We start from the raw sequence: 27,583 nt of genomic DNA on the forward strand, positions 1-27,583 counted from the left end.
TGGTTCCTTTCTGTGTAGTAAATATTAGGGTTTTTTGTGAACCGCAAATGTCATTCTAACAAATTCTAAAAAAAGAAAAACGACCTCAAATGCTAAATAACAACATTTGAGAAAATTAATTCCCCCCCAAAATTGCTACTTTTGGTCACCTGCGAAAATTAATTTTGCGAAATTGCGAAACTTTTTTCACATTTTTATAGGAACAATTTTGTTCGACAAAAACAGAAATTTTAATAAAAAAAACCCGTAAACAGGTTCACAAAGTCTAACGACTAAAATAAAATTCTGACCATTTTATTCTCTGCCACCCACATATCGGAAAGGCTACATCTTAAATCAAGTGACTTTGGACACTCGAGATCGATTTTTCTGAAAGTAGTTTAAATTTCCTACCCAGCCAACCAACCAACCACAAGAATAGGGAAAGAGCTTTCTATCCACTCAACCACAAGAAGAGGGATAGAACTTTTGTCACTGAAAACGACTTGACGTAAAATAAGTGTCAACATTTTTAACACGATCAAAGTACGTCAAAATTAAGAGAATTTGCACATGCAACGGGGATTTCTGTGTAACTAGTTTCGTTATCGATGGTTCATACTGTCAAAAAAGCAGATTAAAATGGGATGTTTTAGCGTGGATTATAAACATTGCACGTGAATTAAAGATCTAGGGTCTCTCGTACGACGTATTATTTGCATTTTCCTTAAAATGGAAGTAACACTTTTTATATCAAAAATGTATAGAGTAATAATAATATTAATAATAATAATTATATAGAAGTTGTACAAAGTTTTTTTATTAAAATATCTAAAAATTCAAACAATAGAATTAATTCATCCATTTGCGACAATTTGACGCACCACATAAACACGCGATTTTGCTCGAGTCGTCTTCTAACTCAAACTTGTAATCGTAGGTGAGCTAAAAAAATAAAAAAGACTGGCACATAAGTCTTTCAAGCGCTCCTCAATTGTTCATTTTCACGCAGTAATTCTGTTCATTTTCACGCAGTAATTCTGTTCATTTTCACGCAGTAATTGTGTTCATTTTCACGCGCATTCTAAGTCTATCACCTTTAAGCACAGCCTTAAGTTTGCACCTGCAACATAACTTGAAAATTCATATCAACTTCAACGCAAATTCAACGCAACGATTGGCGAATTAAATTTATTTTGCGCAAAAGCACCTGTTGTGCGAAATATAACTGACGCTAAAATTACAAGCCATAAAAGTTGAACAACCTGTAGCCTATAAAACAACAGTGCAACCACAAACTGACTTAATAATAATTAGTTACAATGTTCGTAAATTTATGCCCAATTCGTGAAATTAGAAGTATGCAAAAAAATTTAAGACAGCTGCTAAGTAAGTATTTCTACCGGTGTGGTTAGAAAGCTGTTTCATTTAAAAATAACCTTTTTGTTATAAAACCTTTTTTTTTACATATGTTCGATCACAAAAGTTTGAGCTCGCAAATTTAAAAAAGACGAAAAGTTTCTGATTCAAAAGCACAAAAAATTACGCAACTCTTACCTCTTCACCCTTCTCAATTTTTCGATTAGAAATTATTATTATTCTTTTCTTCCCTTCGATAGAAACGATTTCTGCGACGCAGTTCGGCTAAATAATCAAAAACAAAATCATAATTATAGTAAGGCTTAATCCACACTACATGAATTCATTCAAGAGGGAACCACATTCAAAAACAACTTACATCGCAAGAATGATTGATATATCTAGCAGGTCCACCCGTCATCGTAGCGTCAACAACAACATTATTGTCAATGCGAAACATATAAATGCCACGGTTCTAGAAAAAAAACCCGGAAGTGGTAGCCTATCATCCTGTCAACGGGTCACAGGGCAGAAGCTCGAAGACTTTATAATACGTAATACGTATATATACATTAGTGTACGTATACCTAAAGGTAGAAAGGGCGAGAATAAAATGTGGGAAAGATCAAGGCAGAATAGATCAGGGCGGAATTGATCAGGGCGGAATTGATCAGGGCGAATCAGCAACATTAAGGATACATAATTAATCCAATTCACGTTTTTGCTACAAGACTTAGAAGGTATTAGTGCAAACGTATTAGTACGAATTGCTATTTTTTTCAAGTTTGTGCGAGATTAATTAGTGCGATTATTGACCAAAATTCAAATCATACTCAATCTTTTTTTTTTAACCTTTAAAGGTGATCAAAGTACAGTATTTTTATACGACACAAATTGTTACCTGTCGCTCATAAGTTTTTTCCAACCTGTTGGCCACCTCATTTCGTATCAGCGATCCGATATATTCAATAATAAACGTGTTCTAATATGAGAAATAATAAACATTATGACAGAATAAACCACACTTATGTTAAAAACAAAAGCTCGCAAAAGCTACCTCTTCAACGCTTTTTTTCACAAACAGACCGAGTCCTTGTATTCTGGAACGCCCAAGCACGACACAGTTGCGCCAATCCTGACGCATGCGACGATACTGTCCTGTTTTGGTGCTCAGTATATGCGCAGTTCTTTGTGAATACGATAACCAATTGTCGTCATTGACTGCAGAGTCAGAACGTTTATGCGTGAGGTCGGTCGCCGTACGCATGGCCAATGGTCTAGGTAAAGGTTATAGTATATTTATAACAAAAAATGGTAGTTTTTACTGAACGAAGGTGCGGCTGCGACACTCGCTTACCTATTTAAGTGATGCTTGCGGAATTTCTCCGTGCGCGCACAACCAGTCGGGTTTAACGCTAACGGAAGTTCCGCTATTAGTATCGGCGTGCGGCCGAATCGAAAGTTATACGACGGAATGGTGTCAATACCAGGTAGCTATAAAAATAATGACAGTAGATTAGTAACACACAAAAGGATTTAAAGCTTGATTGATCACGATCAAAATACATACTGATTCGATCATTCGTTGTATGGCTGGCTCCGACAACCCAAACAAATCTTCGCCACAGATAAACTCTGGAAAAACTTTCAAGAGGCCGTTGTGTTCTCTTTGTTTTTTGATATTGTTTACAATTTCCTCCCAAGCACCTGAAGTAAAATCGTGTGTAGTTGGTCAAGACAAAATTTGTGTTATATTTTTTCTTTACATAAAATCTCTGGTGGCAAATTCTAATTTAATACTTTTTAATTTTCCCGCCAAATAGAAACACCTCCCCACAACGTTGCAATAATTGTCTCAATTATCTTGTACAACACATGTATTTTTCATTAACAAAAACAAAGAGTTAAAACAACAACAACAACAACAACAACAACAACAACAACAACAGCAGCAGCAGCAATAACAACAACAACAACAACAATAACAAATATGAAGCTAAAACAACGAAAAACCCGATAAAAAACAACAATAACGCCAAAACTAACCTTTAGCCGTACAACTTGTGTACTGCATTCTGTCGGTACCATTATGATGCGATTTTACTTTAAACCTTGGCGCACGAAATCGTTCGCTGATGGAGCACGTGTAGTAGCGACGCGAATGAACAGTCTCGTGGTCCCAAAATATGGACGTAGTCTCAAAGTTTATCTAAAATAAATATCTAATAAAAGTGCCATTCCACTTTTATTTATGTAAAATGTTGGGCTGCCTCAAGTTCAAGGAACTGTTCAAGGAACAGAAATTCTTGCGGGTCTTATGTTTTCGATCACGAAAATATTTGTGATTGGGGGGCTTTAACAGAAATTTTTGCGATTGGAAGTCCGTTTGCAGAATGTTTGCGATTTACGCTAAAAGTGTCATTTTGCGGAACTTAACTTTGCTAATAGAAGTGAAAATGGCAAAAATAAGTTCCGCAAGAACTTTTTCCCGCGAACATTTCTTCCTGTAAGGTAATTTTTGCAGAACCCAGCTGCCACCCAACATCTTATACAATGTTGGACATATTTTGGTGAATGTTGAATCATTGTGTAGCAACTATACTTTTTTATTGTAAGCGAATGTTGGTTGTTTTAGAATTTTTCAGGATTATTTAGAAGGATTCGATTTTTTAGCTTTTTTTGAAGGCATGGAAACTTTTTTAAATCATTTTTTTTTTTACATCAGCGCAAACAATTGAAATTATTCTCAACGCTGTATAAAAAATAGGATCACGTGTTCTATCTTCAAAATATATAACCATATAACATACAGGGTAGACATATTCCTTGGTTGAAAAGTTCTCCAATAAATTAGCAGGTACATGTCCCAGCTCGTGGAAGATGAGATTGCCAACACGAAATGTATATTCTTTACGTTCTAAATCATTATTCAAGCCCAACATACTAAAAGAAACAAAAATGTCATAAAAAACATATGTAAAAAGTAAATCAGAATTACTTACTTAAAAAATTAAACATTTCAAATGGCACAAAAAACTGACACGCTTTTTTATAAGAATATGCTGTATAAGAATATCAGGCTAGGGTTTGGATATAAAAACAATAGGTTTAGAACAATTGAGAAATAAGAAAAATGACCAGCCTAGCTAGAATTTTGAGTTATTCTTATAAAGAGAAGCGTGCTTTAGGTCATAACATTTTTAACACCAATTTAAGAAGTTTGACCAACATTGAAAAGAAATGAATGATATTCGCGCGACGGCATGCCGTATCGCATATAGGTCTTAAATAGACAAAAAAAACTTTTATCCTTTTCAAAGACGTTCCAGCAAAATTGAAAGGAAATATAACTTATAAACATGAGATTTGAACAGTTAAAGTGAATGCACAAATATGGCTAACTCATACACGCCTTGTTACTAAATGCTAACCTAGCCAACTGCCTTGTGACGTCACGTTCGACGTAAACTTTTCGCCGTACACTGAATGTGCGTAGCTCTTCTCCAGGGAGACCAGATGATTTGTGGTGATCACAAAGCATGCTCTGAAATAAAAAATTTATTCATCATGAAATCGAAATGTTTCGGCATGATGTAAAATACTTTGGTGGCTCATGATGAAATTGTTGTGGTAAAAAATATACGAAAATCAAAAATGCAGATTTTAGGTAAATTAACTTTTCTTATTCTACACTTCTCTTAACACAATTCCTTTAGCATTTTCCTTTAGCATTGTCTTGAACGGAAAGGCAGCGAACTGTCGATATGAACACACCGCTGATATAACAACGAACATCTCAATTTTACCAGTTACATTTTGTCCCTCCTGAAGAAACTCTAAAAAAATCTTCAATACAACAAACACCAACGAACATTCCTGTGACCCATCATAGTTCGTTATATCGAAAGCTCAAAGTATTCTCCCTTTTTTAAAAAAAATAGCGTATCTAATTTTTGAATTTTTATACGATTTTCGGAACTCAAAAGGTACTGTAGTGAAACCATACCTTATCTTTGTAAAAACCACACTGTAGTTGAACTGCGCATGGAAAATGAAATGTCTTTTCACAATGCAGTCGTTGTTGAGCTCCAAACGTTTGCGAACAGTTCACAGTTGCTCCTATTCGATTACAATACGAACATCTTGTATACTGACCACGCCCGTATGCTTTTTCCACATTGTGTAGACCGCCATTCAGTGCTTCATACACTTCGCTCGACCACAACGCACAGTTTAAATGCACCCACTTGTCAACATTGAAATTTAGAAGACGAGATGTTTGCGTCGAATCACCGTCGCCGTACGTTCGGCAAAATATACAGCAGCGCTTGTCTTTGATACTTTCGCTCGGCTTTAACCGCACGTCGTACTTTGACATAAGTTCAAGCAAATCTTCCTTTTCCAACTTCGGTCGACCTTTTTTCGTTAGGTTGGATTGAAAGACCCACCTCTTCCATCTCTGATTGACAGCTTGCTCGTGTTTGTTTACCTTTGATGGATCCATCCCTGGAGCAAAGATATCACCCCTCGTGTCATCTATTGGCAAAGGTGAGAACTGTTGAGACTCGTCCAAGCTTACCATTGCAGCCGTCTTTACAGCGTCAACTAACTCCACATCTTCGTTCTCCAGATCAAATTTCACCTTGCTTTGAAACGTATCGACACATTCGTTACTGCAGAAGGCGAGTTGGTCGGACAAAGACAACTCGAACTTGTCATAAACTCCTTCGGTAACTTCCTCTAACTTTTTGTCCACGTACAGCACAGTACGAGAGAGAGCGCGATAGCACTGATTGCAATGTCCAACTGGTATAACTTTCATATCTTCATCATTTCCGTTTTCATGTGGTAATTCTTGTTCACCGTCGACTTCTTCATTCATAGTTGACACGTCCTGACCATCTTCTGTAGCAGTAGCTGTACTATCTGCAATATTTGTTGCCTTGCTCAACTCATTATCGTCTTTATACGTACGTTCAGGACTTGGAAACAGAGTGTCATGTAATATATTTCCATCAGTTGTCGAGTGAAGGTTTGAAGTATCAAGGGGAGAGGGCGTAACAGGTCGATCTCGATAGGTGTCTTCAACATCAGTTATTATCCCACTTCCAAACGATCCAGATATTTTGCTCGGCGAACTGGAAGAACTACAGCCGAATGGTTGGACTAAAGGATATACCAAGTGCACGTCGGGTTCGCACAAAGGAATTTTAGGTGCAACAGGCATCGGTGGCGTTTTAGGCGTGAACGTCTGAGTAGGACTAATTGGTTTCTCGGGAGGTGCATCAGGTATTGGTAACGAGGCCATTTTTTGCTTCTTTTTTATAGCAGTTGCTTTCGCATCTTGTATAGCCTTTTGTTTGAGCATTCTAGCTTGAGCTTTCTCAGCTTTCTTCTGTTCTTTTATTATCCTCATACGTTCTTTTTCTTCTCGCTTTTTTTGGCGTTCAATCTCTTTAAGTCTCTTCTTCTCCTCCAGAATTCTATCTTTTTTCTTTGGCGCTTTTTGTAGAGCTTGCTGAGCCTCCAACTCTGCTAGGTGTTCTGGAGTACCCAGGTATTTGTTCACTTCTTCGGCGCTGGGAACACGCTGTTGTTGTTGTTGTTGTTGTTGTAAAACTTGACGCATCAAATCTGCCGAAGGGTGTGAAAGGTTACCGCTGATGTCACTTGCCTTGTCTTTATTCAAAAGATTACTTACAGAGAAAGAAGTGGGTGTTGCAGCGACTGAAGGATTCACTGACTGATCTTTAGAACCTGCCAATGCAGTTGATTCAGGAAGAAAGGGTTGGCTACCAGGTTTACGCCTCATAACTTCGGCCGCCATCTGATTTAAACTATTTCTTGCAGCAAAAGAAGGTGTCTCACCAATCGGTAGAGTAGCGTTGGGATTATAACTAGCCGAGTCCGAATGAGGGGGCTTGTCATGAAGTGGAGATCTTACTCCAGCTCCCTCAAACTTAGCACGGTGTAAAAGTTGTGATGGGTGTGTAGGGAAGAACATTGGTCGCGGATTAGCCATTCTAGGGTTCAGAAGTTGTTCAGCCTTTTGATGAGCACTCATTGCCTTCATTTCATTTTGTGCTAATTCGAAGTCTTTTTGTTGTTTGCGCACAAGGCTATCTCCACTTGACATACCAATGTGTTTTTCGCCAACTTTATTCTTCTCCTTTAAATAATCTGGCGATGACGTAATCACTTCTGTCTTTTTAACTTGATGATTTGACAGTCCTGTACTGGGCTGCAGGTGACTAGGTATGTTAGGCGGTAAATTACTTGATATATAAGGAGGAATATTATGGGCTAAGTTAGAAGACATATTGGGCGGTATGGCAGTAGACATATTGGGCGGTATGGCAGTAGACATATTGGGCGGTATGGCAGTAGACATATTGGGCGGTATAGCAGTTGGCATATTGGGAATTATAGCTGCTGGCATATTAGGCAGTATAGATGTTGGTACATTGGGCGGTATGGATGTTAGTACATTGCGAGGCACAGAATTGGATGCAATACTATGCGGTGAACTTGTCGACGCACTGGGCGGAATATTTGTTGGAATTGGGGCTTTCACAGTACCCATGATGGTGGGGGGTACGCTAGCTGGCATCTTAGGCGGTACAACTTGACCTTCTTTGGGTTTTGTTATAATTTGTGGTGTTGATGTATTTGTTGTATCACTCGGGATCGATGAAATCGCGGACGTCGCAGAAGTACGAGCATTCCTTTCTGTATGTGCTTTCATCTCTTCAGAAAGCTCGGGTACTGGAAATTTCGGCGGAGTTAAATCAGCTGTTGTCGTTATGGCTGTTGTTTTCTTTTTGTTCATTCTTCGAGGTTTCGTCACAGGTTTCTTCTTCTGTTCTTCCTAAAATATTTTTTTGGACTACATTATCCGCTGCAAGTGACATAACAAGAAAAAAATGAACTTTAGGATGTTGACAAATAGACTTAGTTTAGTGTCCTGCTTCGAAGCAAGTTTTTAAAGTAGCTATGAATATTAGTGAATATCTAATATTCCCATTACGCCTTTTTAAACTGACCTTTAAGGGTGTTTATTCTTCCAACACGGGGTAAAGTAAGTTGGCGACGCGTGTTTGTTGAGCAATTTTGAACATGGGCATTTATAAGATAACACAAATAAATACGACATGATAACCATAACGACAGTGACAAAACTTACTCGTACTAACATACCTCTAGACGCGCATGCTGCATGATCTGTGCCATCTGATGCTGGACTTGTTGCATACTAGCCTGCATGCGTTGTTGTAGGTGAATTTGCTGCTCAGGAGGAAGCGCCATTACCCACTGTCTATATGCTTGTTGAGTCAGCATTTGCTGTTGATACATTGCATTCAATTGGTGCTCCGTAAACTGTATACCGTTTGCTGCCATGCGGTGAAGTTGAGCCTAAAATCGTTGGTGGATGAGGCATGCAAAATAAGAATTGGCAAAAACATGTTTATCATCACTACTAGAATATGTAGCGTGTTTCAAAAAAGAAGCATATACCAAGGAGATTCAACTGGAAATTTCACAGACTAAAATTCACAATAATTCCTGACTTTCCCGAATTTCTACACGTGGGGAGATTAGTATATCTATGAAAACTTCTTGGCCTCTTTTAAAATTCACGTGACCAAGAAACAAAATAACAAATCAAAGAGAGACATGTTTTTGTAGAAAGCAGAAGAGACCTATCACTTAGTATAGTACCTGCTGTTGCATAAACTGCTGCTGAAGTAGCATCATCTGTTGATGAAACTGCTGCTGAAGCAAATATTGCTGCTGTGGAGACATCTGTTGCTGACTTAGGTGCTGAAACTGCAGTTGAAGTTGAAATTGATACTGCTGAAACTGCATAATGAGTAATTGATGCTGGTAGATGAAGATTTGGTGATACCTTGGTGAGCTCGGATGAAGTGAAATAATATTGCCTTTTTGTAATGTTGATGAATTCGGGCTAAAGGGGGAAGTTGGAACGGCTCCAGTAATTCCGGACGGCAACATTGGCCCATCAGTTCTTGTTGAATCGTATGGTGAATTAGAGCCTATTGCTGAACTTTTGTTTCTAACATCTGGTGAATTTTCCTGACCTCCTTCCACCTTTTTATCATCAGCGTTTAAATTTCCGTGTAAGTTTGGAAAGGGCCAGCCGCTGTTAGAATTCATCAAGGTATTACTTGGCTTCTTCATTTCCAACTGACTCTCCATGGGAGAAAATGCAGGAAAAGAAGGTGAAAATCCAAATTTCGAAGGTATTTTATCAGTAGAAATGTTATTTACTTTAACAATACCATCTTTATTATTTAGCAAAGGAAGTGGACTGATTATAGTAGGAGCACTTGTAGAAGGTTGTGAGTTAGAATCACTTGTGTTTACAGAAGAAGGACTGATAGCCCTAGATGCCAACTGTGATTGACCTATTTCTTCTTCGTGTGACTTATTCTCTGTTATATGAGTGGATGAATTTAAAGGAATGGGTGCTTGCACCCCTGACCTTTCAAAATACAAACCCTCATTTTTCACACCTGAGCCTTTTTCAGCGACTAAATGTGACTTATTTTTAGTAGCTTCGTCTTCGTCATCAGTTCCACAATGAATACCATCTGAACACGCAGGCTTACGATTAGATGTTTCGTCTTCATCATCAGTTCCACAATGGATACCATCTGAACACATCATTTTGCGACTAGATGTTTCGTCTTCGTCATCAGTACCACAATGGATACCATCTGAACACACAGGCTTACGATTAGATGTTTCGTCTTCATCATCAGTTCCACAATGGACACCATCCAAACACATCGGTTTGCGACTAGATGTTTCGTCTTCTTCATCAGTACCACAATGAATACCATCTGAACACACAGGCTTACGATTAGACGTTTCGTCTTCGTCATCAGTTCCACAATGAATACCATCTGAGCACACAGGTTTACGATTAGATGTTTCGTCTTCGTCATCAGTACCACAATGGATACCATCTGAACACATCGGTTTACGATTAGATGTTTCGTCTTCGTCATCAGTTCCACAATGGATACCATCTGAACAAATCGGTTTGCAACTAGATGTTTCGTCTTCGTCATCAGTTCCACAATGAATACCATCTGAACACACAGACTTACGATTAGATGTTTCGTCTTCATCATCAGTTCCACAATGGGTACCATCTGAACACATCGGTTTGCGACTAGATGTTTCGTCTTCGTCATCAGTACCACAATGAATACCATCTGAACACACAGGTTTGCGATTGGATGTTTCGTCTTCGTCATCAGTACCACAATGAATACCATCTGAACACACAGGTTTGCGACTAGATGTTTCGTCTTCGTCGTCAGTACCACAATGAATACCATCTGAACACACAGGTTTACGATTAGATGTTTCGTCTTCGTCATCAGTTCCACAATGGATACCATCTGAACACACAGGCTTACGATTAGATGTTTCGTCTTCATCATCAGTTCCACAATGGACACCATCTAAACACATCGGTTTGCGACTAGATGTTTCGTCTTCGTCATCAGTACCACAATGAATACCATCTGAACACACAGGTTTGCGATTGGATGTTTCGTCTTCGTCATCAGTTCCACAATGGATACCATCTGAACACAAAGGTTTACGATTAGATGTTTCGTCTTTGTCATCAGTTCCACAATGGATACCATCTGAACACATCGGTTTGCGACTGGATGTTTTGTCTTCGTCATCAGTACCACAATGAATACCATCTGAACACACAGGTTTGCGACTAGATGTTTCGTCTTCGTCGTCAGTACCACAATGAATACCATCTGAACACACAGGTTTACGATTAGATGTTTCGTCTTCGTCATCAGTTCCACAATGGATACCATCTGAACACATCGGTTTGCAACTAGATGTTTCGTCTTCATCATCAGTTCCACAATTAATACCATCTGAACACACAGGCTTACGATTAGATGTTTCGTCTTCATCATCAGTTCCACAATGGATACCATCTGAACACATCGGTTTGCGACTAGATGTTTTGTCTTCGTCATCAGTACCACAATGAATACCATCTGAACACACAGGTTTGCGACTAGATGTTTTGTCTTCGTCATCAGTACCACAATGAATACCATCTGAACACACAGGTTTACGATTAGATGTTTCGTCTTCGTCATCAGTACCACAATGGATACCATCTGAACACAATTCTTTTGTAGATGCACTAGATACTTCTTCATCATCACCCCCACGAGTGGATCTATGTGGGTCTAGTCTGTTTTCCTTATCGGTTGCGCCTGGCTCTTCGCTTGTAGAAGTCTTAGAACTTGAGATCTCATTCTCGCTGTTAGTTTTCACTTCAGATAATTGGTTTGGGTTTGCTGCTTTCACACCTACAAAGAAATAGTAACATGGCAACTGTTGAGGTCCATTACTCTTAGGTACCAAAAACCTCACCCTATGTTTATTAATTTTAAAAAAAAATTGTTTCCTACATTCATTTACTTCATAACTTGTGAAAACGGTGATAACGCTGTGTTAATGGCAGACACTGTCCCATATTAGCACGTTTGAAAACATATAGATGATATAGATTTGTTAAATACCCCTTGCTCGCTCCCTTATTTATAAAATTGCACAATCATATTTAGATAATCTTTAGGATAGAAAATTTTATAAAGCATGTATTAAAGATATAACAATACTAATACACAAAGTTAACAACAATTAAGTTAAAAACCTAAAGAACGGACCATACTATCGTTCAGTAGCTTGATGGATAAAAAACTAAGGTAAAATATAGCAGCATAACTACCTATTTCATTTGGGTATTCATCGTTTGAAGTGCTATCAGCAGCAATCCTGCTGATTTGAAATGATGCTGATTTAGGTAGAGTAGATGAAGATTTTGGAAGAGATGAAGGACTCATACGAGATTTAGTAAATGAGGTTTTGCCATCATTAGGTACTGGCTTCTGAGGCATCAGCGAAGATGGAAAATTAGATGTATTGCCCAATTTTGCATCTTTTGGAATTTCTGGTATTGGCATTCCTTTGGCATATGTTGGGAATAATCTTTCATCATATGGACTATGACCAGGTCTTGGTGGATAAGGAAGTGGTCCAGTATTGGGTACAGGAGGCGGAAATAATTTGCCAAACGATCCATGACGTTGATAATATTGTTTTGCAATCTCTGTCATCATATTATTATATAACTGGCTAGATGGAGGAGTAGGCTGATCAATTTCTTGACCTTTTCGATATCGCATCATGTATTCCATAAACATTTGGTGGTACATTGCATCAGGTACATTGCCTGGTGAGTAGTGTGGTGGTCGCGGATAGCTAACATGCAGCGGAGATTCTGCTATTTGAGGTGGGGAAGTAGTAACTTCAGTAGTTGGTTGTTTCCCCGGAGTTTGCTGTAATTGCTGCTGCACATACATCGGTGAATCTTTATGAAATTGTCTTTGGTGATACAAAAATCTAATGCGTTCTTGATGTTGTTCTTCACTGTTAACGTCAGGAAGTTCCTTATCAGAGGAAGGCTTTTGAGGACCATACAAACTCTCTATGGCTGATGACTGTTGTTGTGCCAACTGCCATTGAATGTACTGCTGTTGAGTTGCCATGTATTGTTGATGAATTAGTAGGGCCTGCTGTTGTTCGGCAGTACGTACTGGATTGTTGTGATCTAATGGTCTTGACAACAACCCTTCCATGTTTGCTCTACGAAGTTCTGCCTCAAGGTCAAGAGCAGGATTTCTAACAGGAAGTTCTGGTTTCATATCTTTTCCTGGATAAGGAAAGGTGTGAGGTGGATGATCTTTTATCATGCTTGATATGGTGTGGGTTGAAGGTATAGGGGTTGTTGGTTTATCAAGAGAAGGCGTTGGTGAAAAAGTTTTTGATTTATCGGCATCATCCTTAGTCACTGTTGGTGTGCCAGGTGCAAATCGTTCTGTTGATGGAGGAGTAGGGATTTTTCCAGGTGCAAATGCAGATTGTGCGGCTTTTTGCACTCTTGCATGTTGCAAATCTTCTGAAAGAGACGAGGTCATAGTCGCACTAAATCGTGCAGATGGATGTACTGGTTGATAGTGATGTTGATCTTGAGCAAATGCCTTTGATTGTTTTAAAATAGCTTGTCTCTGTTGTTCGAATATACGGTGCTGTTGCAGTAATTTCCATTGTTTTTCCTTTTCTTGAAATACATTTTGCATTTGCAGTTTCTTTTCTTCCTTTTCCTGCTTACTTAATTTGTTTTTAGGTTTCTTGATAACCTTCCCTGGTTTATCAACATTTGATGGTGGACTTTCATTGTTCAGTGTTGTTGGAGTATTTGGAAAGAAAGGAGTACGAGGTGGTGAAGGTGTCACGCCAGAACAAGATGATATTGAAAAAGGAGATAGAGTTTGTAATAAAGGAGATAACTTCTGTGGTTCAGGAACAGTTAATATCGTTGGATGAGGAATTTTTGGATTATTAACATCAGTTTTTATAACATCTCTCGTGGCTTGAAATCCAAAAGCACTTTGAACAGAAGTGGGAGATTTTATGTTAACTACGTCAGTTTGATGTTTGTTGACTTGTCCTCTTTGTGTATGTTCGGCTAGCTGTTTGAAAGCCACCTAAAGATTGATTAAATGAATTTTCATTATATATATTAACATTGTAGAGCAAACTATACTCATATCACACATCAAAAAATTTACTTACTTTTTTACTACGATCTTTGGACTTGACCCTATTATCTCTTGCGCGAAGCTAAAAAATAAATACTTAATTGAAATTAGTAGAATAAAAATGACATCAGACCATTTTAAATCTGCATAAAAAAAGCCTGAGTAATCATTTATTCACCACCTTTTAAATACATAACAAACGAACATGCTGTTTTAAAAAAATGTGGCAAAGCATTGTTGCTTCTATAGTAATGCTGAACTGATTGAGAAATATCATGCAATAAAAAAATAAAGGGGGGAGGGTGTAAAACAAAAATGTAGATTTATACCTGGAAAACAAATTTAATATTTATATTATCTTATAGATCAATTCACTTTTATATCCAAATAAATAATTATGTAAAAAAAACCCAGAACTTTTGGGGAAAAAATGAATATACAGAATATGTGTGTCTGAGCCATTACATCATCTTTAAGTAAAATAAGAACTTAAACTTACCCTAAATGGTTCTCGTTGGTCAGCTGGCAGCTTCCTCCATAACCTTGCAATAGCACGTGCTCGATTAGGCCAATCTGGAAAAAAGATATATTTATTTAGAAATTGTGCAACCATAAACTTAACAGCTTGGGCATAACAGTAAATGCGTTAATCTTGTATAGGACAACAATAACCACATAGAAGTTGTACAAGCAAGGTATGCAAAACATTGCTCCAAAATGATGATGGCAAAAAACTAAAACTGGAGTTGTTACAATGCATAAATAATGACTGGTTAACATGGCAGGCAGTGAGCAAATCAACCTATAAAAATTAGTTACTTGTTGGTCAAGCAGAAATTGCTCAAATTTATGCCGTGTCAAAACCAAAAATAAAGGAAAATAAGTAAATAGTTAACCTTTATAGTCGTGAATCAAATTCTTGTGCATCACATTAGCATACAAAACTGGAGATATAGTTGCGTTTTCTCCCAGTTTTTCATCAAGCTCCCATTTTCTTAGCTGTTTCTGGGTATCAATCTTGCCAGAATCACCTTTTTCTGTCACAAAGTCTGGTCTTTCTTTTAATATATCAATTTCGTCACCAAAAACAGTTCGGAATGCATCCGCAGAACTGGCAGTAGCAGACAACAATGGCGACTGTACAGGAAGAATTGATGATGGTGCCACCTTTTTCACCTCGTTCATTGGATGATGTGAAAACATGGGCACGTTGAAACCAGTATTAGATGGAAATTCTTCTTTTATTTTAGATAAGGAGTCAACAGGAACAATTTTTCCAGCATTAAAATCAGCAAGTAGCTTTTCAACCTCGTGACCTGCCACATGGGGAAAATCAGTTGTATCCAGAAGAGGTATCTGTGCAGTTTTTGTGACAGAGTTTGAGGTCTGCAATACACTATCCATTTTAGCCTGTTCGGTTGGTGCAGTTAAAGTTTTCACCATATGATCTAAATTTTAGCAGTATTAAGTAGAATTAGTTTTTTTTACATATCACAAAGCAAGAAACAGATATCACACTAGTAAAAATTCACACCTGTCATGCTTACAGATGGGCTTTCTTGTATTGGTATGGGAGCTTCTACTGTCTGACTGATACTAACCTCGCTAAAATAAATATCATATTTAATTTATACAATTCCTTTTAATATTCCGGTCACCAAATTACCTATTAAATAACAAATCGCAGAAAATTAATAGTGATATAATATGTACTGCTTCTTCTAGCATATTGGTGTACACTGGTGTATCATGTAAATTTCTTAATAGAGCGAATTTTAAATATCACCTCAATAATTTAATCGTCCACAAGAAAATAATACAATACCTTAAGAGAATTAGTTTCTGCAAAATTTATTGGTAAAGTCACTCATCGCAAAATTCATGAAAATTAATTCTAACGAATGTTTTTTTTTTAAACAATTTCTGCTATTTTTCCCCTGATTTGCCTAGCACTACAAATAATAGATATGCAACTTTTATATTAAACCCTTACAAAACAGTATAAATTAAAAAAAAAACGTTAACTCTTTTTTCGTGAAATTCGTGGAATTTAATTCTTGCGAAATATTAGGACTTGCTAACTTTGCAAGAAGTGGGTCTTAAAATGTTTTTATCGCAAAAATTACTTTAAGGCATTAAATATAATTGCTTTGTAAAAGCCTCAGTTAAATGGGGCTACAATAACAGATTTCTAGGAAAAGTTATATATTAAGTATTTTAAAACTTTGCTTGCATATTATAAATATATCAATTAGCTAGATGAAAATAAACAAAAGGCACGTACATAGGTTGTTCAATTATAACTGCAGTAGGGTCTGGTACACTAGGACCCTTCACAAGGTTGAATGCAAGTCTGGCTGCTTCAGCAAGTTTTGCCTTTTTTAAACGTCGTTCTTTCTTTCTTTCCTTTTTTAGCTTTTTTCTTTTTGTGGGTATTCCGAGAGATTCTAACTCCATGTGCAAATGTTTCTCTAATAAATTTACCCCGAAGAATTCAAACTAAGAAAAAGTAGTAAGAACAATTACTCATAAAACAACGGGATCTACATAAATAAAAGGTATTTTTAAACATTATCAAGCAAAAATCTCCTTAACATCAAGAACATTTTCAACTGAAAGTAACAACAGATAAAAAGTTACGTCAAATGATTGGACCTGAGCCTAAAATCAAATAGCTTAAGAAGGTGGCCATACTGGGTCAGTCATATCTTCAGGGTTGGGACCTTGTAATGGGTCATCATTTGTATCATCTAACAACAATTCATCAGTTTCAGCTGTTGAATCAGGATGCAAGAGATCTAAATCCATGTTTTCTTCTTGCTTGATGGACATTAAGTCAGGAGAGAGAACTTCATTCTCACCAACCAAACCGTCAGATTCAAAGGGTGTCTCTATTCTTTCCCCGGGAGTTAGTCGAGTGTCATCAGAACTGTCCACAGAGCACGTGACTTCTTCAGACATAATGTTTATTTTCGATTCTTCCTTCTTTTTTGATATACGTTCTTTTCTGACACCCGCTCGGTGTATTGGTGCCCTGATAACTTGGCTTTTTATTGATTTTAACCCAGACTCTGTCAAGTGTAGTTTCTCTTTTGTTAACTCATCCATTCTAACTCGATTTTTCAGGGAAAGCAAATCAATACTTAATGTTCCACACTCATTTGCAGACACATCTAATGGTATTAGCGGTAGTGCATCTAACTCAGCTCGTTTCTGTTCCTTTAATGCTGCCTTTGATAACTTTCTTGCTTTTAGATTATGTAAAGTTTTAGTTTTCCTATTAAACCCATTGGATATTAAAGCATTACCATGTAAAACTCTTTTTATAGTCAATTTTGATATAACACTGGATTTTAAGTTGCTATAAATTCCTAAGTGTTTCGTTTTTGGTCTACATTGAACACAATGATATGTCATACTACAAGCTAAACTTGCATCTTCTTCTGAGTATAGACCATCACATTCTGCATGAGCCCATCTAAAATATAACAAAAAGGGCAAACTTAGTAAACTAAAATGATTTTGTCGTTCTATAAAAAACTTAGACTTGGATAGACTGTTTTCTTAGAAATTGGAATTACAACCATTTTAAGTTACAAAATTATCACACACATTAAACAAAAAAATATTAAAATATAAAAAGGTACCTGTTACATTTCTCGCATTGTATAATTAAATTATTGGGTTCATATGCATATGTACATATGGAACAATATTGAATCGATGAACAAGGGCCACACTGGGTGTAATTTGCCATCCAGCTACATCCAAAACCAGGTTCTTTGCTACCGCAATCTTCACAAATAGCACACCTGAAAAAATGTGTACTTCAGGATTTAGTGTTAACATTAGGTATTTAAATGTGTTAACAAAGTACCAATCTTATTTTCCAGAAATTTTCGTGTAATTTATCAAGTAAAAAATTAGGAAATGAACCAGAAAATATACAAAACGCAACTTGTTAGTGAAAAAGCTGTGATTAAACTAACTACTAACCATTGACACTTCCATCCACCAACTGGTACTTCTTCTAATGGAGGTGATAAACAGTATATATGAAAACTTATGTCGCAAATATCACATAACAATAAATGTCCTTCATCAGCATTTCTGCCACAACCTTCACAAACTGTACAGTCAAGACAACGCCAACCACGTTTTAAAATTACTTCGTTAACCTTGAAAGAAAATAAGCGCATTAAAATCGCTTTTATAATTAAACATACATATATATGTCACGGCTCGCAAAGCTTAAACATCATGCAAAATATTTTAATAAATTACAGGTTACTGCAATAGAAACGAAGATGACAGAAGCATTCACTACCTTAAACCAAAATAGAAATGTCTACCCTACTTGCTGCTGGATTTCCATCCATATATCAAATTTTCTGAATCTTTTATCAATGTACAGTACTGTAAAAAGGTATCTTAACATCGCGATCTTCTATCGTGCGCGACGCGAACGATACGCGATAGCTTTTTGAGCATATTTTGTCTCGATAGAAGTGAATCATATCGCGTCTATCAGGATGTCGCGATAGGCTCGATCTATCGCGTAGTATTACTCGATGACGTAAATTGCATTATAATACTTATTTTAAATTAAATACTGAACTTTAAACAAAACAAAACAATGCTTAAAAGAGTTTCTTTTTTTCTATGATAATTTAGGAATAATAATTCTTGTGTGAATAAAGTTAAACAAAGTTGCCTGACTTTCAATGAAAGTAATAAAAAGTAAATTAAATATTTTTCGCTGGGTTTATCTGGAGGCATAAAACGTTGTTAGTTTACACACATTTTTATATAAGAATCTTTCATTTTTTGTTTGTTAAAAATTGACATTTCAAACCTTGAATAATTTTTATGATTCGTAAATAATTGGTTTAAAAAAATTGACTATTGTTTTAATTAAAACAGTAAAAAAATTGTAATAACTTTAAAACAAAGTGTGTATTTCATTATTTTACTTTGTATTTTTGAAACCAGTTTTTACTGGTGCTTCTTGAGAATAATTATTGTTTTACCAAAACCTAAATTATACACCACATGTTATTCATAAAGAACAATAAATTGATTATCGAGCATGCATGTGCTTATGTCGTAAAAATTTAAAGAAAAAAAAAATTGTAAAATTTAAAAAAATTGTAATGGAACCCTACACATCTTCATATACCAAGCAAAGAATTATAAATCTGTGTGAAACAATCCCCCGTTATACCGATATTTCTAAATGCAAGAAGACGGAGTTGTTATTTCACGTCAAATCGTAGCAAAAGTTGTGAAGACATATAGGAGATATGGATACGTCCCACGTAAAGAAAAATCTGGCAGAAAGAAAAAAATGTTAATGGAACACTTAAACTTCATAGACCTAAAAATGGGAGAAAATGATGAATACTCCTCTGTTGGTATGACAATTCTTAACATTGTAAACTCTAATTTTATTGCAAAAACGTAGCTTTTACGCAATCTTTTAACTTAAAAGAACTCCAAGCCTTCCGTGAGAATTAGTTTTTATAAGAACACTGAACATCACGAAAGGCTTTATTTAGCGTTATTAATTTCTAAGAAAATTATGAGGAAACTATACAAGCAATTCTTCAATTTGTGGATCTTATAGACAATAAAAATATAATAAATAAAATAAAATATAAATAAATAAATAAAATAAATAAAAATATAACCTGGCTTAAATTACCCTGAAACAAAAATATTTACAAACCCTGGGTACGAAGTTGTCAATTTTTCTGACTACAGATTTGCTGTATAACGACCTTCGTCCTTTATTAAACAACATTTTACGGTCGTCCTTTATTAAACAACATTTTACGGTCGCTGATCTTAAAAACAATGATTTACAACTTATTTACATAACACAGGAACATGTTTTCCTCTAATTCGTCAAACAAGCATTTCGGCATTCTACAACAAGTCCCAGTTACAGCTTTCCCATATACAAATAATTCATTAGTTTATATAAAATCGCTTTGTTGTCAGTTCCATCATTTTTGATGCTAATCTCTGTGTTCTTTCTTTTTTTAACAAACACCATCAGCTCTTGTTTGCAAATGCAAACGTCACTTGCTTTTGAACTCATGCACAAAATGTGCCACATATATTTAATTATTTTAAGAAACCGCAAATAAAATAAATAAGTTTATAAAGAGCAAAAACATGGATCAGAACCCACAAAGCCTCAAAAAGTAATAAAAAGATGCTAGAGTTTTTTACAGAATTCCTGCTATTTTTTAAAAGAAATAATTTATTAAACATACTTTCTTATCCTTACGTTGTAATTTTAGAAATTTTTCTTTCGAGATTATCATTTAATTCATTTTTTTCTTTACTCTGTGATTTAAGAACAGTAAAATAAAATTTTTTCTTTCAAGATTATCATTTAATTTTTTTTTCTTTACGCTGTGATTTAAAGAGAACAGATATTTAATTAATTTTAACACATCGCGATGTATCGAGACTGCCTATCGAGGAAGCGCGATAAGGCTTCACGCGATAGAAATTTAGGAGCAAAAAAGCTATCGCGTGTCGATCGCGTTGCGCAAGATATGCGATCCTCGATGTTAAGATACCTTTTTACAGTACTGTACTCTCAGTTACTTACTTTTACATTGACACAAAATGGATGAAAACATTGTCCGCATTGAACACAACCAATTAAATAACCCTCCTTTCCCTTGCCAAAACTTCCACAACACATGCAGACATCCTGCTTGAGTGTGTAGGAATCACGAGTGGATACAATGACAACAGTAGAGTGCAATCCTTCTTCGCCTTCTTCACCACCATCATCATCCTCATCTCCGCCTGCAGTGACTGGAATTTCAAGTTTGCTGAGGGACACTGAATCTAGCGACTAAACAAAGAGAAATAGTACATCAATGTTAAAATTGCTGATTTGATATGCTGCATTTTTAATATCTCACTGAAATTTTCAAAAGACAAGGTGGGTATTATAAAAGTAGTGGTGATAGAGTGCAAATTGAAAATAGATATTAATACCTCAACAGCGTTTCTTGGAAATTCCTCCATTGAAGCATGTGAACCATTGTAATTAGTCTGGTAACTACGTGATTTCCTGAAACGCCTGGCACCTCGGAAGGATTTCTTTAAAACAAAAATGCAATGAAATTATTTATTTTTACCGATTATTTGTTTACATCAAAAACATTTATTGGAAAGTATATCTCACCTTGAATCTTTGTTGGCTGGTGTCATCCTTTTTTCTGCCACGGCCAAAATAGTTTTGCGTACTTTCTGTAAATGAGTCGCTCATTAAACTACTGTATGGGGAATCCACTGTAGACTCACTTAATTTTTCATCTGTGTAATTATCAACTTCTTCTAAGTCAAACCTTTCGTGATCATTATTGTTTATAGAAGCCATAAAATCAGCTGATGCAGGCATAGAATAAAGTTCAGCTTCCTCAATCGATAGAACTTTCTGACCAGAAGCTGCTAGATTATAGTCATATGAGGATACAGAGTCATTATTCTAAAGACAGGAAACCAGAATACAACATCGACAACATCTTAAGAAAAATCTGATAATAAAAGTATTACAGAACTACACATAACATGTAGGTTTCAACACCGACCTGATCTTGTATTGCTGGTACATTTCCACCAATGCCAGTACATTCTGGGCAAAAATATTTATCAGCATCTAAACCATCTGGATCACACTCCCCATGAACACATTTGAAGCATTTGGAACACTGCAAAACATCAGTGTTTCCAAACAAACGAACTGCCCGAATGCATACAGGACAACACTGACCTTTTTTCCTTTGTTGGTAACATCTGTCGCATAATGTGAAATTGTTATGCCACCTACAAGAAGGACCACCACCAGGCCGAGTAGAGCCACAATCGTCACATTTACGGCAACTAACACATTTCCACAACGATTTCGGTACTGCACTGATGGGTGGATTCAAACAATATATATGATAGCCTTTGTCGCAATGATCACAGCATAACATTTTTTCTTCATCTCCTGGTTGCTTGCATCCCTGACAAACTTTGCAAAATGAGCACTGCCAACCCATACGCACAACAGGAGTGATGGGTATAGTCATCTCGACACAGTAGCTATGGAAGTGACGGCCACAAGATGTACAAAAGAGTTGCAAATTTAGGTTTTCAGTCTTTCCACAGCCATCACAGGAAGCTTCTGCATCAGCTACAATAAAATGTGTTCCACATAAGATTGAAATATTGAAAACACCTAAATATGTGCACCCAGTATATGAATTCTTAAAGACTGTCTAAATCGACATACCAAGTTTCTCTGTCCTGTCTAAATGGTCAGGACAAAGCAGGATCATACTGGTGATGTCTTGAAAAGCTCCAGCACTGGCACAGCACGGATAATGAAATAGTTTATTACACCGATGCACTTGACATTCCACACTAGCGCCATAACGTTGGCAATGGCTGCATTTCTAAACACACAACAGTTTAAACATATAAAATATTCAAATAAGTTTTAAAAAGTTTTTAAATATATTACTCATGTAGTGTGAAAATTAAGAAAAATGTACTTTTAAAAGAGCTTTTCCAACAGCTCTGTCTACATTTTCCAAGTCATACGAGTCAGTTTGGCAAACTCCAGCGGACCAAGCAGCACAACAATGATGTGCCCATATACATTGGTTGCTGTCAAGTATGTCCGAAAAATCCTGCAAATGTGCAGTACCAAACGTAGTCATGTCAGGTGGAAGATTAGCATCAAAATCACTAAATGCCTTCCGCCTTCTCCTCTTAAAAAATACTCTTTCTTTAGAGTCTTTTTTTGAAATATCAGATGAAGAAATTTCTTGGTGTGTTTTGCTAATGTCAATCTTCACTTTATCCATCTTTTTTAACGTACTTGCTGAAACAGCGTATTGTGTTAATTGTCCAAGAATTAAAGCCATCTCAGAACCACAATTACATAGTGCACATATTTCTGATGACCTGAAATAAACAAAAAAAAACTTAATTTAAAATGTAATGTTATCCTTCTTACGAACAAACTTGTACTTGTCTTCATTGTCTCTATTAAAATTTAGACTTATCATTTGAGGTGCAAAGGGTTTGATATTTGAGATTCCAGTTAAAGATGGACATTGAAAGTCCAAAATGTTCACTTGTACGTTTAGACATTAAATTTTTGCCTATTGTTTTATTATTTTCACCTTTGTAGTTACCCAAAAGAAGGACAAATTATCATTTATCATTTCTATATAGTATAACTGGTGAAAAGATGTAACTAATATTTTCAAAAACTTACTCTTCCGGCTTATTGGGTGAGTAGACAGTTGAGTCAACAGAGTTTTGTGATTCTGACAGGTTACCAGGTGAATCAATAGAAGGATCCATTATCTAAATGTTTTTTAAAAAACAGTTATATCAAAAATAAGAAAGCGGTCTAAGGCAGATTTTTATCTTGTCGCAAACTTAGTATCCAATCAAGTAAAGAAGAAGGTTGGGGTAATCAAATTTTGTAATTAATCAGATTTTTGCTTAAAATCACATTTAATAATTGCATTCATAATATACATTCAAATAATTTTTTCTGATTAAGCTAAAATAAAATTACTGTAACAAAAAAAATGGAATCTTTAATTATTGCACCAGAAGTTACACAATGTTAAAGTGCAAGTTTTGCAATATAGCTCACACATAAGCTGCAACACAACTGACCTGTACTTCTCACATACTAATAACTACTTCCATGTGTCTCTGACTTTTGCAAAAAGGTTATTATTATGTCTCACCTGTTTAACAACAAATTGGCTCTTTTTGACATTAACACATTATTTTGATGAGCCATAAATTGCACTTCAAGGCCCAATAACTTGAAAATGGGTGGAAATTTAACAGACATCCTCGGCACGAATAACTAGGTGGCAAGTTTAAATTCCACAAGCTGAGCCAACCCACCCTTTCCACAAACAACATAAGCATCAAAACATCTTTAAACCTTACCCCAATCATTCCTCAAGAACACATAATCCTACACATTATTTTCATCAGCATTTGAAGCTCTGAACAGGTTAATAACAGGTTAACTTCTAAGAATTTTTTGGAAACATGGATCATCATTGATGATGTCATCAACACCCATCACACAACATCACACAGATAAAGTGGATGGATAGACCAAATTGTTGAGTTGTCAATGATTTCATTAATGAGGCCATTGCATTGTATTTATAACTTCAACACTAGATACTTTAAAAAAGGGAAATAACTGACATTGTTTTTCATATGGGGAAATCGCCCATGGAGTGTGATAAAATGCATGGCAAAACATCCATATAATACCTCAGGCACGTGATCATTGCATGCCATAAAACTAAAGATCTATATAATAATACAGAGCTTCTGTCTGTGACTTTTGCAAAGTGGATAAAATTTCTTTGATAAAGTCTATAAAACATCGCCTATAAATTTGTTCTGTAAATTAGCAAACTTTGGCGTTAGAGCAATATTGACGTCAAAGGAAAGTATATTAAGTTTAGTGAAGCCATTGCATTGCACTTTTAAATTTAAGGCTAAATAACTTGGAAACGGTTGGAAATAACTGACGTCATCTCCTGCGTGGGTAACTAGGGACCACCTGGGACCAATTTGAGTAATTTTCCAAACCTGGGTCCCCAAATACGTTTCGGAATGAATGGGTTTATGACGTCATCAAAAAACCTTTAAACCACAATATTTCCATAACCGTTGGTCAAAAGTACATGATCCTATACATTTTCTTGATCAGCGTTTCAAGAGCTATAACATGAAGGCAACGGGTATACAAATTTCGAAAAAATAATTTTCTGTACTTTTATTAGGTACTTTGCTGACGTCAGCAAAATTTTTAAACTCGTAAATCTCATTAACCATTCATCAAAAGCACGTGATTACATACATTTTCTTGATCAGTGCTTTAAGTCTACACAATAAAGGCAGCGTAAAAACAAGGTTCTAATTTTTTTTTGCAGATGGGTTGCTGACGTCATCAAAATTCATATGACGCTCATTTTTCAATTTTATCCTGCTTCAGTGGATTTTTCCACGGGCTTTATTGACTAGTTAGTTCTATAATCAAGTATATTTCTGATAAACCTTTCTAGCTAGTAGCTTAAAAAAAATATTGTTAACAAATAAAATTAGTCTTGACTTATCCATTAATCCAAAACATGTGCAGATTTTTTAACAAATCTCAAAGACTGTGTAATCAAAAGACCACCCTTGCTTAAACTTAAATGTCTAAAGAATAAATTGAACATGTGGACAATATTTCGTATATCAGAGACAAAGAAGTTAAGGCTGTGAAAGTCACTAGCTCAGACGCTTTGTTCTTGTGTTTGGCATTCACAAGTTTAAACATCCCTCACTTGTCTTCAACATAAAAAAAATGATGCAGAAGTAGAAAAAAATTGGAACCAATGCATAAAATTTCTTGCTGTGCGAACATTGCACGCCAAAAAATTCTGAAGGAAACAACTGCACAGCATAATTTTTCCTTCTGGTAAGGCCTGTACGATGGTAAAATATCTGGTGTTTTCTTTCTGGATTGCAAATCAATGTTTAGTAGCAGTCTTGGTCATGAATAGCGTGCGATCGCACCCGCACGCCATGTGAAATTCAGGCGTGCTCTTTATCACATGCCTTGTTCTACTTCATACACACGCCAAGCAGAACTGAGCTATTTTAGAGTAATCCCTTACCCAAACTTTACCCAATAAATAGTTGTTCTTCCGCGTTAAAATGTATCTCCAAAATGTATTTCTATTAAATACCCACCTTCATTAAAATTCCTGACAAGAATACATTTCAAATGTTTTGCGTCAGTATTGCCTCAACAATATCTTTTTTGTTTTTCAGCTGGCAAAAACTTTAACCTTGTATTGATCTCCTTAAGACGATGACAAATGGAAATGAAGTAACAAGTGTACTTCTTGAGTTAATAGTTCTGTCCAAACTAGCTCTCTATGTTTTAAGATAAACTAATTAGGACGTAAGTTGTACACGTGCTATTTACGAAATTGAAGGTCAGGGCATCATTAAGTTGAATATCGCAGAAGTTGCAGGTGACATGCTTCGAAAATGCTTGTCACAGGCACAGTTCAATGCAAAGCAAAACTGTACAGGAGACTCAATTGTTAGAGTCTTTGCAGAACATCTCTTTTCACAAAACCGAGGGCAGGGCTGACTTATTGCCTGCTGTGTCGTGTGGGGGAGACAGAACTTCTGGACTTCTTTTTAATACGATATACAATTTTTTAGATTATTATCACTAAGCATATTTGATTTTCTCTTTCCCCTTTTAAAAAGATTTTTTAAACTTTATTGAACATGATTTTTCTTTGGTATTATTACATCACGAGGAAATTCGTCTGAAAGCTGTATTAAGGTACAGGACACCTAACCTCTCCCATGTTCTGGTTATATTTAACTTGCATTGGTACGTACTCTTCTCGCAGTATTCTCTGTGATGATGAAGGCTGGACTGACTTATGGCATGGTTCCAAATGGTCTTCCGTCTTTCGTTTGAGTCTGTAATGCACCAGCTGAGCATAAGAGTGTCAGCATGAAGGAAAGGGGTCGACTTTAATGTTTTCTATACCTTACGTTCTTCATAATAACACCATTCATTTAAATTTCACAACAAAATTACGTTTGCCAACTACTATGCTTCAAAAACTCCGCACTGCTGTTCTCCCGAATGTAATAATTGCATGCGAAAATCATAAGCTAGGTGTGCGATACTGATCGCATGCCTGTACTAGTGTAGGCGTACGTACCACTGCACGCAGGTGCAAATATTCATGACCAAGACTGGGTAGTGTACTAGTCCTTACATATCAGAAAACATACTGCAAGTAATGAATGTAAATATAAGCTTACAATTTCAGATTCTTCAAGGTTTCCATTTGAGGTACTTTGCATTGCACTAAAACAAAATATATCAACAAATTATTCTAAATTTTATGTACATATTAACATCAATACCAGAATAAGCAAATAAGAAATAGAAATATGACATTTACAAATTTAACACTTGTTTTTTTTAAACCAATTACAAGGTGTAAGCTAGAAGTTCACAATTAAAGTTGTTAGGCCCCAGTTAGTAAATTGGGACAACCAATGGTTGTGTCCAGAAGAAAAATGTCAAAACTCTGTGGTCCCAAATGCCTAGAACAGCTTTTCCAACATCAAAGATTCCAAATCATTAAATTGAAATCATTTCATTGTTGCATGCTTAGAAAAAAAATTATTAATTATTATCTTTTCCACAGTCAGGAAATCTTTTCAAACTGACTTTATATTTCTAATGCATACCCTGGCACATACATATTATTTTACAAAGTTATTTGATAATATAATATACCTGTTACTTGATCTTCTAGCGTTTTTTCTTGGTCTTCCAGTGCGTATATGATCCTCTGTCATTATATTTAACCTATATAAGATTCAAAAAAGTTCTTAGTAATTCAAATGGTAATAACTTTTATAACATTTTTTCCTCCACGACCTATATAAAATAGCATCTCAAAATAAAC

General features: G+C 35.9%; 1 protein-coding gene across 1 annotated transcript; it reads right to left on the reverse strand.

Annotated features, from left to right (window-relative positions):
* Positions 1-748: 748 nt before the first annotated feature.
* On the reverse strand, positions 749-27,503 carry LOC130622747 (uncharacterized). The gene is made up of 31 exons (XM_057438244.1): positions 27,412-27,503; positions 26,928-26,973; positions 23,314-23,405; positions 22,583-22,997; positions 22,321-22,483; positions 21,635-22,221; positions 21,229-21,531; positions 21,039-21,143; positions 20,641-20,892; positions 18,012-18,193; positions 17,663-17,827; positions 16,710-17,493; positions 16,300-16,514; positions 15,550-15,620; positions 14,912-15,463; positions 14,515-14,588; positions 14,050-14,097; positions 12,143-13,961; positions 9,058-11,720; positions 8,536-8,751; positions 5,345-8,206; positions 4,770-4,882; positions 4,149-4,281; positions 3,385-3,547; positions 2,909-3,045; positions 2,696-2,832; positions 2,396-2,615; positions 2,240-2,320; positions 1,718-1,813; positions 1,537-1,623; positions 749-924 (listed from the first exon to the last, which is right to left on the reverse strand). The coding sequence occupies exons 1-31, from the start codon at positions 27,471-27,473 to the stop codon at positions 832-834; spliced, it is 12,936 nt and encodes a 4,311-aa protein (XP_057294227.1). The 5' UTR covers positions 27,474-27,503; the 3' UTR covers positions 749-831.
* Between the last annotated feature and the right edge of the window lie 80 nt (positions 27,504-27,583).

This window comes from Hydractinia symbiolongicarpus, chromosome 12 (genome assembly GCF_029227915.1).
Source record: "Hydractinia symbiolongicarpus strain clone_291-10 chromosome 12, HSymV2.1, whole genome shotgun sequence".
Lineage (NCBI taxonomy): Eukaryota > Metazoa > Cnidaria > Hydrozoa > Anthoathecata > Hydractiniidae > Hydractinia > Hydractinia symbiolongicarpus.

What these genes read in the sequence shown, in the direction of transcription:
- LOC130622747 (XM_057438244.1), bottom strand. Translation starts at nt 27,473, where the DNA reads ATGACAGAGGATCATATACGCACTGGAAGACCAAGAAAAAACGCTAGA. An exon ending in CCCATCTGTAAGCATGACAG is followed by an intron (nt 15,464 to 15,549) that starts GTGTGAATTTTT and finishes GCTAAAATTTAG; the next exon opens with ATCATATGGTGAAAACTTTA. An exon ending in TGAATACCCAAATGAAATAG is followed by an intron (nt 11,721 to 12,142) that starts GTAGTTATGCTG and finishes ATTTCTTTGTAG; the next exon opens with GTGTGAAAGCAGCAAACCCA.